A 13,953-nucleotide genomic window follows, 5' to 3' on the forward strand; every position below is an offset into this window, starting at 1 on the left:
TATAATATTATACTAAATTACTTCATAATAAACACTTATCATTATTATAAATTGAATATTGCACAACTATATTGAAATAATGCAGTTTAGCATATTACATTATACAGATAACCAAATTTTTTTTTGGCGAGTTGTGTGTAATTGTTTCAATCCCCACACAAACATGGCCAAATTATGCCACTGGTTTACAGTATGTTTTATTTAAAAATAAAAATGTCAAATATATTCGCCAGGTTTATATGAAAGTTTTTAGAATTAACTTTTATTGTACCTTAGAAAGTAGAAATAATATATAATTGTTTATCTTTAAAATTTTTTTTTTGTGCTAATTATCAGTCGTATTCAGAAAAAACAACGAATATATAGTAAAAGCTTAGAATAAATATTTTTATTAGACCAAAAATTTACTTGTAAGGAATAATTTAATTTGATATATATCGCATACAACTATAGAGAAATATATCTTAATACTGAATGGAATAATAGAATATTATACTTTTGAATGTTTTGATATCTGTTTATTTCAAGCGTATATTACATTTACATAATTTTAATATATCAAATCATTATGGGTGGCATATTCAATGTATTTTTGAATTGATAATTTAACATGAATTATTAGTATTAAATAGGATGAAGAGTGAATGTTTAATTTTTATCAAATAGTTTAGATCAATTGAACAGTACCCTTTTTCACAAATTCAGCAACTGAACTATAAGGCATCAAATGCTGAGAACCATCTTCTAATACAATTTCTTCTTCCTGGCCTTCTAATGTGTTTTTTATAATAACACTATCTATGTGCTTGTTACATTTTAAAAACACAAAACTATTTAAATTGGGCTCGATAATTTTTTTATTTCTATCCAATTTGTTGTATAGATGAGGCATATGCCGGAGTATGGTGTCAAAATGATTGTCGGCATTCAGAGCAAATTCTTTAGCAAATTTAAGCTCCGCAGGTGATAAATACGCATCCTCTTCAGAACGAGTGGCCTCTTCTTCAAGCACACTCACACAAAAACTTTCTATTTTCTTCAACCTAGTTCGCAAGTAGCTAGTTATAACAAATTTAATGCGTTCTAGTTCAAGTTTGTGCAAGTCCACTTTTGGATCAGTTTTAGATAATTTGGCAAGATTTCCTTCCATTCCCTTGATTTGTTCTAGCAAACAATCAACATAATCTGTCTGATGTGGCAGTATTTCTGGACTAAATTTTTCATTAAGCCAAGCCCGTTCAACAATTTGTAATACCTTCTGGGCAGTCATTTCTTCTTGATTATCATCATCTTCTTCGTCTATCAAATCACGGATATCAATGTCCATAATAGTTCTAAAATAAAAATGGATATAGATCACTGGGTGAAAAACACTTAATGAATATAAACAAGTAATAACTAATAATAATATGCTGTTTAATATTTTGTGTATTTATTATAGTAGATTAAAACAAAGACAACATTTTTTTTTTATAATTATTAAAGTACATTGACAATATAAATAGTATAAACATAGAGTGTATTTTATAATTATTAATAATTATGAAGCTTTGATACTATCGATAAGTGGACCTTTAAGTTTTTTCATTTTGTGTACACCGTCTGGATCTAATTTAAATATACTATCAATGACAGAAATTTCTGTTGATGTAGTATCTGTACCACAAACAGCACACCAATCATTCACAACCATACCAGCTCCCACGACGTCTGAACCACGGTTTACTGTTCCAGCTACAAGTGGAACTTGAATCAGACCAGACAATTCGTCAAGGTCTTCCACCGTGGTTTTAGGATGTACTAATCCTCCTTGATTAGATATAGCACAGTATGAACCTACTAGGCAGTTGGACGCCACGGTTTGTCTGTATACTTCAACATTTAAAGTATCTGAAAGTATCTCTTCTGTATCCTTATCTAAATCAGGATGAACTAGTGCTACATAATCATTGCACACCATTACATTTCCAAGAGCAGATAAACGTTCTTCCACACGCTGTACCTTGACATTGTCGGGCAACGAATTGCGTATGTGTTGCAATTCAGTGTCTGTAGTAGAATTGGGTAATAGTAACCCATTTTTGTTGCCTACCGTCATACGGCCAACAATGCGACATCCAGCAACAGATGCATGGATAACAGGTATGATATCAGATAATTCTGATTCAAATACACTGTAAAATGTTTCCGAAGCACCAATTCCAACCAAACAATAGGAATTTGTCAGCTTGCTGAATACCCCTATTTCGTTGTTGTTTTCAAACTGTGCTCGGACTGCCATTATTGTATTATAATATATTCCCAACTAATCCTGTATACAAAAATTGGAATGTATCACAAATAGGAACAAACATAATAATATTTTTTCACATGTAAGTATCAATATAGATAATAATATTATGTAACATTTTCTTTTTAACACGTGAAGTGCCATGCAGCCTCCGGTTGTTACACGATTATGCATCATCTGTACGCCAAGTATATTTTTCAGTGTCATTCCAAATTTGTATAGTAAACTATTTATTTAAAAAGTTTAAAAATATAAAAAAATTGGACCTTTTCCGTTAATTCACTACCACTGTTTTTTTTTTTGGTTTTTCCGTAGTGAATAATAATCGGTAGGTAGGTATCCCACTGTTTATTATTCCATGATTTTATTTTGCTCCAAGATCTCTCAATGGTATTATTAAAGTTATGGAAGTTCAAAGTTGCTGCCGTGATTACACGTGTATCGGCACTCGTCGCTCCGCTCTGCAAATCGAAAATATCCCCCGACTTGCTGTGCAGCTCCACCTCAAGTTGGTCACAGGGTAACCGTCGTATATCCACTCTTAATACGTATTATACATATACCACTATTTAAATTGAATAGTCGTTGTAAAATGAAGGTATAGTTATTAAGAGTGGATATACGGTGGTCAACCTGTGACCAACTTGAGGTGGTGTTGCATAGCAAGTCGGGGGATATTTTCGATTTGCGGAGCGGAGCGACGAGTGCCGATACACGCGTAATCACTGCAACTTTGAGAAACCGAAAAAAGTGGTGGTAGTGAATTAACGGAAAAGCTCCAAAATTTTTTTAAAAATATATTTATTACATTAAAATAAATTTTAATGATTCGCGCTACGCCACGGCGCTTTTTTGATGCATTATTGTAGCACCATAGAAAAGTTAATAATATAAAACCATATTCATTTACGGCCACCGATGGTCATGTGACGTGGTAGTAATGATCAATTGTGGCTGCCAACGGTCACAAAAGCAAAAAATTTGAGATTTACAAATGACCGCCGGCGGCCGCATGGCATTTAACGTGTTAATCCTATCATATGGCTTACAGAATTTTTTCATGTGAATCTGACATAATTTTGATAAAATTGCATTATTACATAATTGATAAACATTTAGATTTTAGACTAATTCACATGAAAAACATTACTCTGTTTAAGTATTACATAAAAATCTATGATAATTCAAATTATATGATACCTAATCACCTTTAGTTACAGTTTATACTTAAAAACTACTTTAATTTAACATACAATCACAAAATATGTACCTAACATTTTATGGCATTTTACTAAAGATTAACAAATTCATTTATCACATAATTTTTATATTACATAAAATAATACATGGCAATTATACATAATATTGATTGTTGTAATGAGATAATAATCTTGAAAAATATAAATATACCACAATAAATCAAATAAGTCATTAACTGTATCAAGAACTAAATTATGATTAACTTATTGTACATTTTAGTCAAGACTTTATAACAATTTTAAATACTTAAAATTTAATATGTTCACCATTTATCATTAAGAAATTAGGATACAATAGTTAGTCTTAGAATAGTCAATACAATATTAAATAAATATTTTAATCTGAAAGTTAATAAATTAGAGGGGAAATTGTATAAAAAAAAAAACTATAAACACATTATTAACTAAGGGCTGTTCTTACAATTTACGGTTAAAGTTAACTGACACTTAACTGGTCAAATTCTACCGGTAATAAAATCTGTTATCGGTCGGTTAGCGTTAACCAACACTATACTGGACATTGTAAGAATGGCCCTTAGAGTGTCAATGAAAATTGTTTGTATTCGACTATTCAGTGGTATTAACATTTACATAAACTTTACACTGACTCGCCAAAATTAGGGAAGCGAGAACTTGCTGTCAATAATTGGCGTCATCTCCGGCTTTTTATTATAAACTAGTTTAAATTTATTCTTAAAACCATATTCAATGAGCATAACCGCTTGTCACATGCATTTGCGTTTACATGAACTCATCACAACTTACTCTAGTGCAAACAGCACGGTAGCACACGTATTTCAAGATATCAAAAAAGTAACTTTACAATATATTATATACTTAAATAGTTAAATATACTTACTTGTTTACTTATACTTTTTTCAAAAACAAATGAATTTGTTGCCTGTTAGCCTGCCTGTAACTTGGCTTTGAACTCGCTAGTCGCTACTTTGTTCTACTTGTTACTTGTTAGTTGTTGTTTTGTAGAGTTCCTACTTACTTTTAACCTAAAAACCACGGTTATGTATAAATTGTTTACATTCCAATTGATACTAACCACGATGTAGAGAAGATAAACCTCTGATACTAACGCATATACCATGGTTTAACATGTTTTACTGTTGAAGCATATAACAAGATATACCATCATTAATCCGTGGCGCATACATAACTCTTGGTCCGGTACCTATTTAGTATTTACGGTTCTATGTTCTGATTTGTATACAAAACGATATGGTATCGTTAGGAATGATAAGATAAGATTCAAAGAGATGAGCTAAAAACATTTTTTGAAATAGGTATCGTTTATTTGTGACGTGTCTAATATACGATAAAAAAAAAACTTCTTGAATACATTTTACTCATTGACATTTTCCTTACCAACTAATAGTTACCGACATATTTTCTTACCATGTAGTTACTAGTTTTAGATAGTTTGTTTTAATTTTATTGTTGTTGTATTAATGTGATACAAAACTGACATTTATGACTCAGCTGCCCAAATCTGTCACCGTTGCTGAAAAACGAATGGAAGATGGTTTACACTCGTTCAGGGCCATCGCATTCTTGGTCTTGTGGTATTTCTTCAGTGGATGTACATTATTTTTGAACAAGTACATCCTTTCCTATCTAAATGGAGATCCTACAGTACTGGGTAAATATAATTATCATGCACGACATTGAGTGTAATAAATGTTCAATTTTTGATTTTTATGTGATTCAGGAGCATCTCAAATGATCATGACAACTATATGTGGCTTTGTTCAACTGTATTTACCATGTGGAATGTACAAACAACCAACACATCGATCCAAAAGACCACCAAACTTTTACATCCATATGTGCTTAGTTGGTTGTACACGGTAATTTTATTTGTACATATGTAAATATATTTCCATGAATCATAACGGTTGATTTTTTTTCTTACAGATTTATTACAGTACTTTTAGGACTTATTTCATTAAATTATGTAGCAGTAAGTTTTACAGAAACAATTAAAAGTTCAGCTCCAATATTTACTGTATTTATTTCAAAATTATTATTAGGTAAGGTGAAAATGGTATTAATATACATAGTATAATGTTAAGGAAAGTGCAAAACAGTATCAATTATCTTTGTTTTACATGTTATATAGATATAGTGTTTATTTATAAATATTAAATGTAACAAGCATTTTATCTGGTACTTAGAAATAATAAGTCACCAATAAAATAATTAAAAATTGTACGATGAGTAAAAAAATATATAATCCTCATAGTAAAAATTATACAAAAAAATACTCTTAAAAATTAGAACGTTTTTTTTAGCTACAAATATGATTGATTAAATTGATAAATTATTTTTATTTTAGGAGAACAAACTAGTATTTTGGTAAGTCTATCTTTAGTTCCTATAATGGTTGGCCTGGCATTATGTTCTTCAAATGAAATTTCATTTAACCTACCAGGGTTTATAGCTGCTCTTGCAACCAACTTTACTGAGTGGTAATGATATTTTTAATGTTTTTTTTTTATTCAAATATTCTTAATACTATATGATTACATTTTTCTTTAGCTTACAAAATGTTTACTCAAAAATGTTGATTAGTGGTGATAAATTCAAATATACGTAAGTATAAAATAATTTAAAATTCAAATACATTATAATTAAATGTTTTTATATTTAAGACCGGCTGAATTACAATATTATACAAGTTTAGCTTCAATTATTATTCAAATTCCTGTGTCATTAGTATTGGTTGACATCAAATATGCAGTTTCTAATACTAGTTTATATCTTTTACTGATGTTTATATTAAATGGAGTGTTTTTCCATTTTCAAAGTATTACAGCATATGTTCTTATGGATTATATAAGTCCAGTAACTTATAGGTAATAAGTAATTTAATTTTCAGTCTTATATTTTAGATTCAAAATTTAAATTTCATATTTAATACAATTTAGTGTGGCCAATACTGTCAAACGGGCATTTCTCATATGGATGTCAATTATTTTATTTGGAAATTCTATTACCCTTTTGAGTGGGCTTGGTACTGCCATAGTTATTGCAGGAGTTGTAATATATAATAAAGTAAAACAGTATGATATTATTCGCCAGTCAAACATTGTGAGTAATAAACAATATTTATTACATATTACTTATTATGAATTGACAATTAGATTATTACCATCATTTTTTTTCCTTTTATTATTAAGAGTACGTGATATCCGCATGCGTTGTCTCCATCTTACAAATGTACAACATAGCAAAAAACTGTTTTGCGCGGGATAGAACCACTCCCTCGGTATTTATAGTAGAATTACCAAAATTCCACAACGCATAGGGAACCACTTTATCTGTGTCGTAGCGTTTTTATTATTTGGATAACATAAATAAAATTAAAGTTATCAGTCTCAGAAGATTAGGATTCTTTTTGATTTAATTATTAAAAGCTTTTGGTATATGATATAAAAAAAAATAAAATTGCTTCTACACAGATAAAGTTGTTATTTATCTTCTATTATGAATTAAAATAAATGTATTGATTAAACTTTTTAATTTTGTAGACTTGTATGTGATTAGTTAATTTGTATATTATATTTGTATTTATTTTAATACCATTTTCATTTTCAGGAATTTGATAAAACACTATTAACCTCTCCATTCAAAATTCGTACAATTTAGTATAAACAATATTATTATACTATAACATTTCTATATTATATATTTTATATTGTTATTAAGATAAATATAGCAAAGTTTTCTATAATATCAAACATATTTATTCATTTGTTTTACTCAAACCAAAAAATTATTTTATCTTAAGGTATGGCCTAATCATGTCAAACACAGGAAATAATACAAAAATTATAATACAAAAACAAAAAATATGTTGAATATGCCATCTGCCAAGGAAATCATACCTTAAAAAAACATATTTTAAAAAAGGTATATAATTATTATTTGTGGTATATTTAATATTTTAAAATGACTTAATAAACAAACCCATTTAAAATTTAAATTGTATTTTTTTTAACAATTATTAAGATATGGTAATTAGTGAATAACAGTTGTGAATTCAGAGTGGCCCTTAATGTATTATAGTATATTCATATGTGCCTTCCTCCCCTTTGAAATTTCTAGATATATGCCAATGGTGAATAAATATTTTAGATTCCGAGCGAAGTATATTAATTTTGCAATGTTCTTGTGTGTTATTTAATATTTTGTGTGTATACACGAAAAGTAATCAAAAGTTGCTTTGATTTTCTAATTTGAGGATGGTTTCTGATAGAAAATTTAACCTAGTTGGTACTTTTAAGTTGTTAAAATTTAAAATTCCAAATAGATTTTAAAATAGGTAATCGGGAAAAACAAAAAAAAATTAAACAAAAACTGGAATTACTACGCAAAACCAGGTAGTACACGCTTACGAACTAGTATACGACACAACTGGTCTGAGTTACGTGGAATAGTACTATATAAATTTAGGTATGTTTTTAATATATAAAAATAGATTTTCCTTGGTTTTACTTGACAATAATTTGGACTTTAGCAGGTGTGACGTGGCAAAGTAGCATCCATTTGACATTTCCTAATTTCAAGTGGAGCTTAATTTCGTTATGCATGCAGTTCCTGTTTTTATATTGAGCCCATTACCCCGAGGTATTTAAAAACCTGTACTTGTTGAAAATATATTCAATCAACTCCTATAAGTCTGACTCATCCTCATAATTTAGTATGTTTCTAGTAATATTCATATATACTTCATTTTTTCCTCGTTTATCGACAATCCTAATCAAAGTGGGACTCAGCAGCAACCCCCAAGCCCATATTGTCAAAAAATGTATTGTTAAAAACAAAATTACAAAAAAAAACTTATTATAATATCAGTAGTTTACTGAAAATTATAACTTAGACCCGGGCACCAACCATGTCTCTGGAGCCGCTCCTGATCCCACATATCTGCCTACTCTCATTAATGTAGACATACTATCTATAATAAAGTATGACTTCCGTTTACTACCATTATCCGTTGTTAAATTAAAAAGAACAGGCGATAAAGTATCATCCTGCAGTCTTAGTCCTTTATTAGTTTCAGAAGAATTTGAATGCTCATAACCCTTCCAAGAGCATCCGCAGGAATTTGTCAAGGGGAGGGCAAAATATTTTCCTTTTTATATTTTTTGTCTCACTATCCTATTATAAATTATAGTTATAAAGTATTTTTGTGACATGTTTTCTTTCATATAGACAAGGAATGTAAAAATATTTATGAATTACCTATATAGCTATACGTAGATAGTTTGTTAAAACTTAGTTAATTTGAATTAATTGTTATGTAATTTTATATTATCAAATACATTTTTTTTTTAATAAATAAACCGATGAATTTATAATTTTAGGTAATTTATAAAATTAAATATTTCTAACTTATTCAGTCATTGAATAACATACAAACTTTAAAATTTGAACCTATTGTAGGTACCTATGCCATCAATGAACATTTAATTTTTTTATCAAAAAAGTAAAAACTTGATTGACATTCCCACCATTACATCTCATAATCTATAAAAGCAATGTTCTTAGTTCTGACGTTCATAATCGAGTGTAATAAAAATCACTATAAAAAAAAGGTGGATAAGTGGATGTCGCTCTGCTGTACAGTAGGTTACAAGTGGGTCACTGTAATGGGTGGTGTTAAATTTGAATTCAATGATATAATATCATTGTATAAGAAAAACGATTCTGAGCGAAAACGGTCAGTCAGCCTATGATTTTACCAAGTATATTTGATGATATTATTGTGAATAAAGTAATTTATATATAACATATTTACTCGGAGCCTTATTTTAAATTTTCAATCTTTAGCCAAAAAGTTAAACATTATATACATTTTTAACCACAAAATAATTAATAAATTATAAATTTGATAAATGTTGTCAAAATTTGAACTTTAAATGCTTATAAAAAAAAATTGTGCCTATGTATTTTTAATATTTTTCAACTGCTATTAGAACGATATATCAGGAGCCTTATATTAAATTTTCACGATTTTTTACCCAACAAATAAAAATTTATTGATATTTATAGAAAAAAAAACTAAAAAAATTGAAAACTGACAATGTCCGTAAACAGCTCAAAAAGAGTCAAAATATTTTCAACATTTTATGGTGTATAGAAAATGCTAATATAAACATTCAGTGAAATTTTCAAGTATCTACAGTCATTCGTTTTTTAATTACAATAAAATAAGAAAATTGTTACATGAGAAATCGAGTAAATATCAAATGTTGTAAAAAAATAAATTTCAGACGCTCATAAAAATTTAATTTAAGTTTCATCTAGACATTTCTTTTTTTGATAAAGGTAGCCAAACTTATGAGTAATCTTATATTACATTTTCAAATCTTAGATTTAAAAAGAAAAATTTTTATGAATTCTCAACTCAAAATAATTTGCTATTTTTCGTGATTTTTCCGTATTTTGTCAAAATTTGAACTTTAAATGCTTATAATTAAAAACTGACTAAGGATTTTTAATTTTTTTCATCTGCCTTTGATACAATAACCTAGGAGCCTTCTATTAAATTTTCAAGCTTTTTTAATCAACAGATAAAATTTTATTGATATTTATAGAAACAAAAAACTAAAAAAATTGAAAACTGACAATGGCCGTAAACAGCTCAAAATAAGTCAAAATAAAGTAAATATTTTCAAAATTTTATGGTGTATAGAAAATGCTAATATAAACATTCAGTCAAAATTTCATGTCCCTACGGTCATTTAAAACAAATGTTTTAGAGTTACACCAAAAACCAAAATCGATTTTCTCGAAAACAGATTTTGCGTAAAAATTCCCGTTTTTCCTTAATTTTTCTTTTGTTTTTCACGTCGCTTGTGAAAACTACTGTGACTGAAATTTTTACTTTTGACCCCCCAAAGTACCAACTAGATTCACTTTCCTATCAGAAAAGTTACTATTGAAGAAAATCCAAGCACTTTTACTGTCCTAAAAGGTGATGACAGACACAAAAATAAAAAAAAAAATAAAAAAAATAAAAAAACAAAAAAAAACACACATCATTGTAGAATCAATACATTCATCGCTTCGCTCAGAATCTAAAAGTTTATTTTGAAATATTTTATATTAGATCAGTAATGATTGAGCTTGGGAAAACTATATTCATTTTGCATTGTTTTCCAAATCTAGCTACGTGGTGATACCTATTTTATAACATACCTACATTGAATTTTTTGATGATTTTAAATTTTAATGTTTTTTTTTTGCATTTTTAAGTTTTTTCTAAATTTAAATTTTAAAATTTGCACATGTATGTACATCATTTTTATAATAAATATATGATCTAAAGTCAAAAGCCTTTAGGGATAGAAAAAATTGTTAATTTTCACATTAAATAAGTTGTCCAAATGAAAAGTTCTGTCTGTAAAACAGACAGACTATTTTGAGTTGAGAATTCATAAAAATTTTTCTTTTTAAATCTAAGATTTAAATCAAAATTTTATGGTGTATAGAAAATGCTAATATAAACATTCAGTCAAAATTTCATGTCCCTACGGTCATTTAAAACAAATGTTTTAGAGTTACACCAAAAACCAAAATCGATTTTCTCGAAAACAGATTTTGCGTAAAAATTCCCGTTTTTCCTTAATTTTTCTTTTGTTTTTCACGTCGCTTGTGAAAACTACTGTGACTGAAATTTTTACTTTTGACCCCCCAAAGTACCAACTAGATTCACTTTCCTATCAGAAAAGTTACTATTGAAGAAAATCCAAGCACTTTTACTGTCCTAAAAGGTGATGACAGACACAAAAATAAAAAAAAAAATAAAAAAAATAAAAAAACAAAAAAAAACACACATCATTGTAGAATCAATACATTCATCGCTTCGCTCAGAATCTAAAAGTTTATTTTGAAATATTTTATATTAGATCAGTAATGATTGAGCTTGGGAAAACTATATTCATTTTGCATTGTTTTCCAAATCTAGCTACGTGGTGATACCTATTTTATAACATACCTACATTGAATTTTTTGATGATTTTAAATTTTAATGTTTTTTTTTGCATTTTTAAGTTTTTTCTAAATTTAAATTTTAAAATTTGCACATGTATGTACATCATTTTTATAATAAATATATGATCTAAAGTCAAAAGCCTTTAGGGATAGAAAAAATTGTTAATTTTCACATTAAATAAGTTGTCCAAATGAAAAGTTCTGTCTGTAAAACAGACAGACTATTTTGAGTTGAGAATTCATAAAAATTTTTCTTTTTAAATCTAAGATTTGAAAATGTAATATAAGATTACTCATAAGTTTGGCTACCTTTATCAAAAAAAGAAATGTCTAGATGAAACTTAAATTAAATTTTTATGAGCGTCTGAAATTTATTTTTTTACAACATTTGATATTTACTCGATTTCTCATGTAACAATTTTCTTATTTTATTGTAATTAAAAAACGAATGACTGTAGATACTTGAAAATTTCACTGAATGTTTATATTAGCATTTTCTATACACCATAAAATGTTGAAAATATTTTGACTCTTTTTGAGCTGTTTACGGACATTGTCAGTTTTCAATTTTTTTAGTTTTTTTTTCTATAAATATCAATAAATTTTTATTTGTTGGGTAAAAAATCGTGAAAATTTAATATAAGGCTCCTGATATATCGTTCTAATAGCAGTTGAAAAATATTAAATTACATAGGCACAATTTTTTTTTATAAGCATTTGAAGTTCAAATTTTGACAACATTTATCAAGTTTATAATTTATTAATTATTTTGTGGTTAAAAATGTATAAAATGTTTAACTTTTATGGCTAAAGATTGAAAATTTAAAACAAGGCTCCGAGTAAATAGGTTATATTTAAATTACTTTATTCACAATAATATCATCAAATATACTTGGTAAAATCATAGGCTGACTGACCGTTTTCGCTCAGAATCGTTTTTCTTATACAATGATATTATATCATTGAATTCAAATTTAACACCATCCATTACAGTGACCCACTTGTAACCTACTGTACAGCAGAGCGACATCCACTTATCCACCTTTTAAAATTTATATCTTTAATATTAAAAATAAAAATAATTTAGTGCACTATTTAGAATTGTTGGGGAATTTTTAAGTTTTTTTAGAACATTCAAATTATCAATAATAGTTATGATAATCAATCCAATAAAAGCCAATGGGTGGGGGGGGGGGGGGGGCAACTGGGAATATAATACTAAATGGTAATAACTAATGGTATTTGATTCTTGTTATAATAATATTGGAAATAAAATTAGGCATACTTACTATAACATACCTATATTGAGATTGACTATTTATTTAAATATCTTGCAAATAGTTTATTTTAAATCACGATTGTTAAATAATTCTTAAAGAATTTAAACTGCTAACTTCATACTTTGCATGCGATACCTACTAATATAGGTTACTTATGGTTTAAATTTCAAGTTACTAAAGTTAGTTATAAGAAAAAATTATTTAGCTCTTGTAAATTAAACCTGGCACGACTGCGTACTTAAAAATTTTGAAACTGTTATAAAAAATTGCCTGTTAAAAATAAAGAAACAAGTCTTTTTTCGTTTTAACGAAATTCTGTCATCGATCCATAATTGTTAAAAACCCCCGCGTACAATGACATAAGATACACATTGTATAAATTGTGCGTGTATCCTGAGCCATTCTTCCAATTTCACTCCGATTGTCATACTTTAAATAGGTACCTATATTAATTTTAATTTGCTAGTTTCTCGAAATACCATTTTAAATTGTTATGCATCGTAATACTCAAACACAAGGCCTAAAATTAAGATATTTTGCTATTGCACACCTAATTCCATACCAAAATATTTTAAAATAATGAACATAGAGACCTAGTAGTGCACATGCCACACATAACTTCCTTGCATAATTTATTGATTTTGCTATTTATAAATACAATCTAAGACAATCTTCTATACAATTCCTGATATCTATATGGCTATATCACTATATGAACTATAATCTATATGACTATAGGTATTTTAAAATTAAAAAACTATACCTATCTAACGATAAAAAATGTAAAAACATTTTTAACGAAAACAAATATTTTCAAAACCATTAATAGTTAACATTAACATGTTTTTTTTCATTATCGTTTAAGAAAAAACAATTGTCTTACGTTAAATCGACGACTTGTGTAATTGTAAATTTGTATAATTGTATGTATACAAATATTTAATACAAAATTATACAAAAAAAAACGTTTGGGATTTACAATAAATTGTAATCATTAACAACCTACTGGCTAATATAGTTTGTACTCGGATTTAGAAAAAATACAAATAATAATAAACAATGTTTTCGTTGTTAGTACAACAAAATATATTATAATATAAATAATAATATG

At 27.6% G+C, this 13,953-nt stretch overlaps 3 protein-coding genes across 6 annotated transcripts; 1 reads left to right on the top strand and 2 right to left on the bottom strand.

Moving 5' to 3' along the window:
• Positions 1-361: 361 nt before the first annotated feature.
• LOC132947303 (DNA replication complex GINS protein SLD5) lies at positions 362-4,546 on the bottom strand. The gene is made up of 2 exons (XM_061017559.1): positions 4,409-4,546; positions 362-1,334 (listed from the first exon to the last, which is right to left on the bottom strand). The coding sequence occupies exon 2, from the start codon at positions 1,325-1,327 to the stop codon at positions 668-670; it is 660 nt and encodes a 219-aa protein (XP_060873542.1). The 5' UTR covers positions 1,328-1,334; positions 4,409-4,546; the 3' UTR covers positions 362-667.
• LOC132947302 (eukaryotic translation initiation factor 6) lies at positions 1,411-4,548 on the bottom strand. Its single transcript, XM_061017558.1, has 2 exons — positions 4,409-4,548; positions 1,411-2,311 (listed from the first exon to the last, which is right to left on the bottom strand). Exon 2 carries the CDS (start codon positions 2,279-2,281, stop codon positions 1,541-1,543), a length of 741 nt encoding a protein of 246 aa, XP_060873541.1. The 5' UTR covers positions 2,282-2,311; positions 4,409-4,548; the 3' UTR covers positions 1,411-1,540.
• A 229-nt stretch (positions 4,549-4,777) lies between these two features.
• Positions 4,778-7,546, top strand: LOC132947301 (solute carrier family 35 member E2A-like). 4 transcript variants are annotated; one of them, XR_009664886.1, is made up of 9 exons: positions 4,794-5,200; positions 5,270-5,408; positions 5,476-5,591; positions 5,897-6,029; positions 6,100-6,153; positions 6,213-6,416; positions 6,489-6,651; positions 6,741-6,829; positions 7,159-7,301. XR_009664886.1 is itself a non-coding variant. In XM_061017556.1 (8 exons), exons 1-7 carry the CDS (start codon positions 5,032-5,034, stop codon positions 6,814-6,816), a joined length of 1,143 nt encoding a protein of 380 aa, XP_060873539.1. In that variant the 5' UTR covers positions 4,778-5,031; the 3' UTR covers positions 6,817-6,829; positions 7,159-7,546. The 4 variants fall into 4 exon arrangements, 3 of the variants coding, with proteins under 3 accessions (XP_060873539.1, XP_060873538.1, XP_060873540.1); XM_061017556.1 differs by having other exon boundaries at positions 4,778-5,200; positions 6,489-6,829; positions 7,159-7,546; XM_061017557.1 differs by lacking the exon at positions 6,741-6,829 and having other exon boundaries at positions 7,159-7,546.
• The last annotated feature ends 6,407 nt before the right edge of the window (positions 7,547-13,953 follow it).

The sequence above is a fragment of the Metopolophium dirhodum genome, chromosome 6, assembly GCF_019925205.1.
Source record: "Metopolophium dirhodum isolate CAU chromosome 6, ASM1992520v1, whole genome shotgun sequence".
Lineage (NCBI taxonomy): Eukaryota > Metazoa > Arthropoda > Insecta > Hemiptera > Aphididae > Metopolophium > Metopolophium dirhodum.

Bases quoted from the DNA above. Each gene is read 5' to 3' on its own strand.
- LOC132947303 (XM_061017559.1), bottom strand. From the start codon at position 1,327: ATGGACATTGATATCCGTGATTTGATAGACGAAGAAGATGATGATAAT.
- LOC132947302 (XM_061017558.1), bottom strand. From the start codon at position 2,281: ATGGCAGTCCGAGCACAGTTTGAAAACAACAACGAAATAGGGGTATTC.
- LOC132947301 (XM_061017556.1), top strand. From the start codon at position 5,032: ATGACTCAGCTGCCCAAATCTGTCACCGTTGCTGAAAAACGAATGGAA. The intron at 5,592-5,896 runs GTAAGGTGAAAA...TTTTTATTTTAG, and splicing joins TATTTCAAAATTATTATTAG to GAGAACAAACTAGTATTTTG. The intron at 6,154-6,212 runs GTAAGTATAAAA...TTTATATTTAAG, and splicing joins GGTGATAAATTCAAATATAC to ACCGGCTGAATTACAATATT.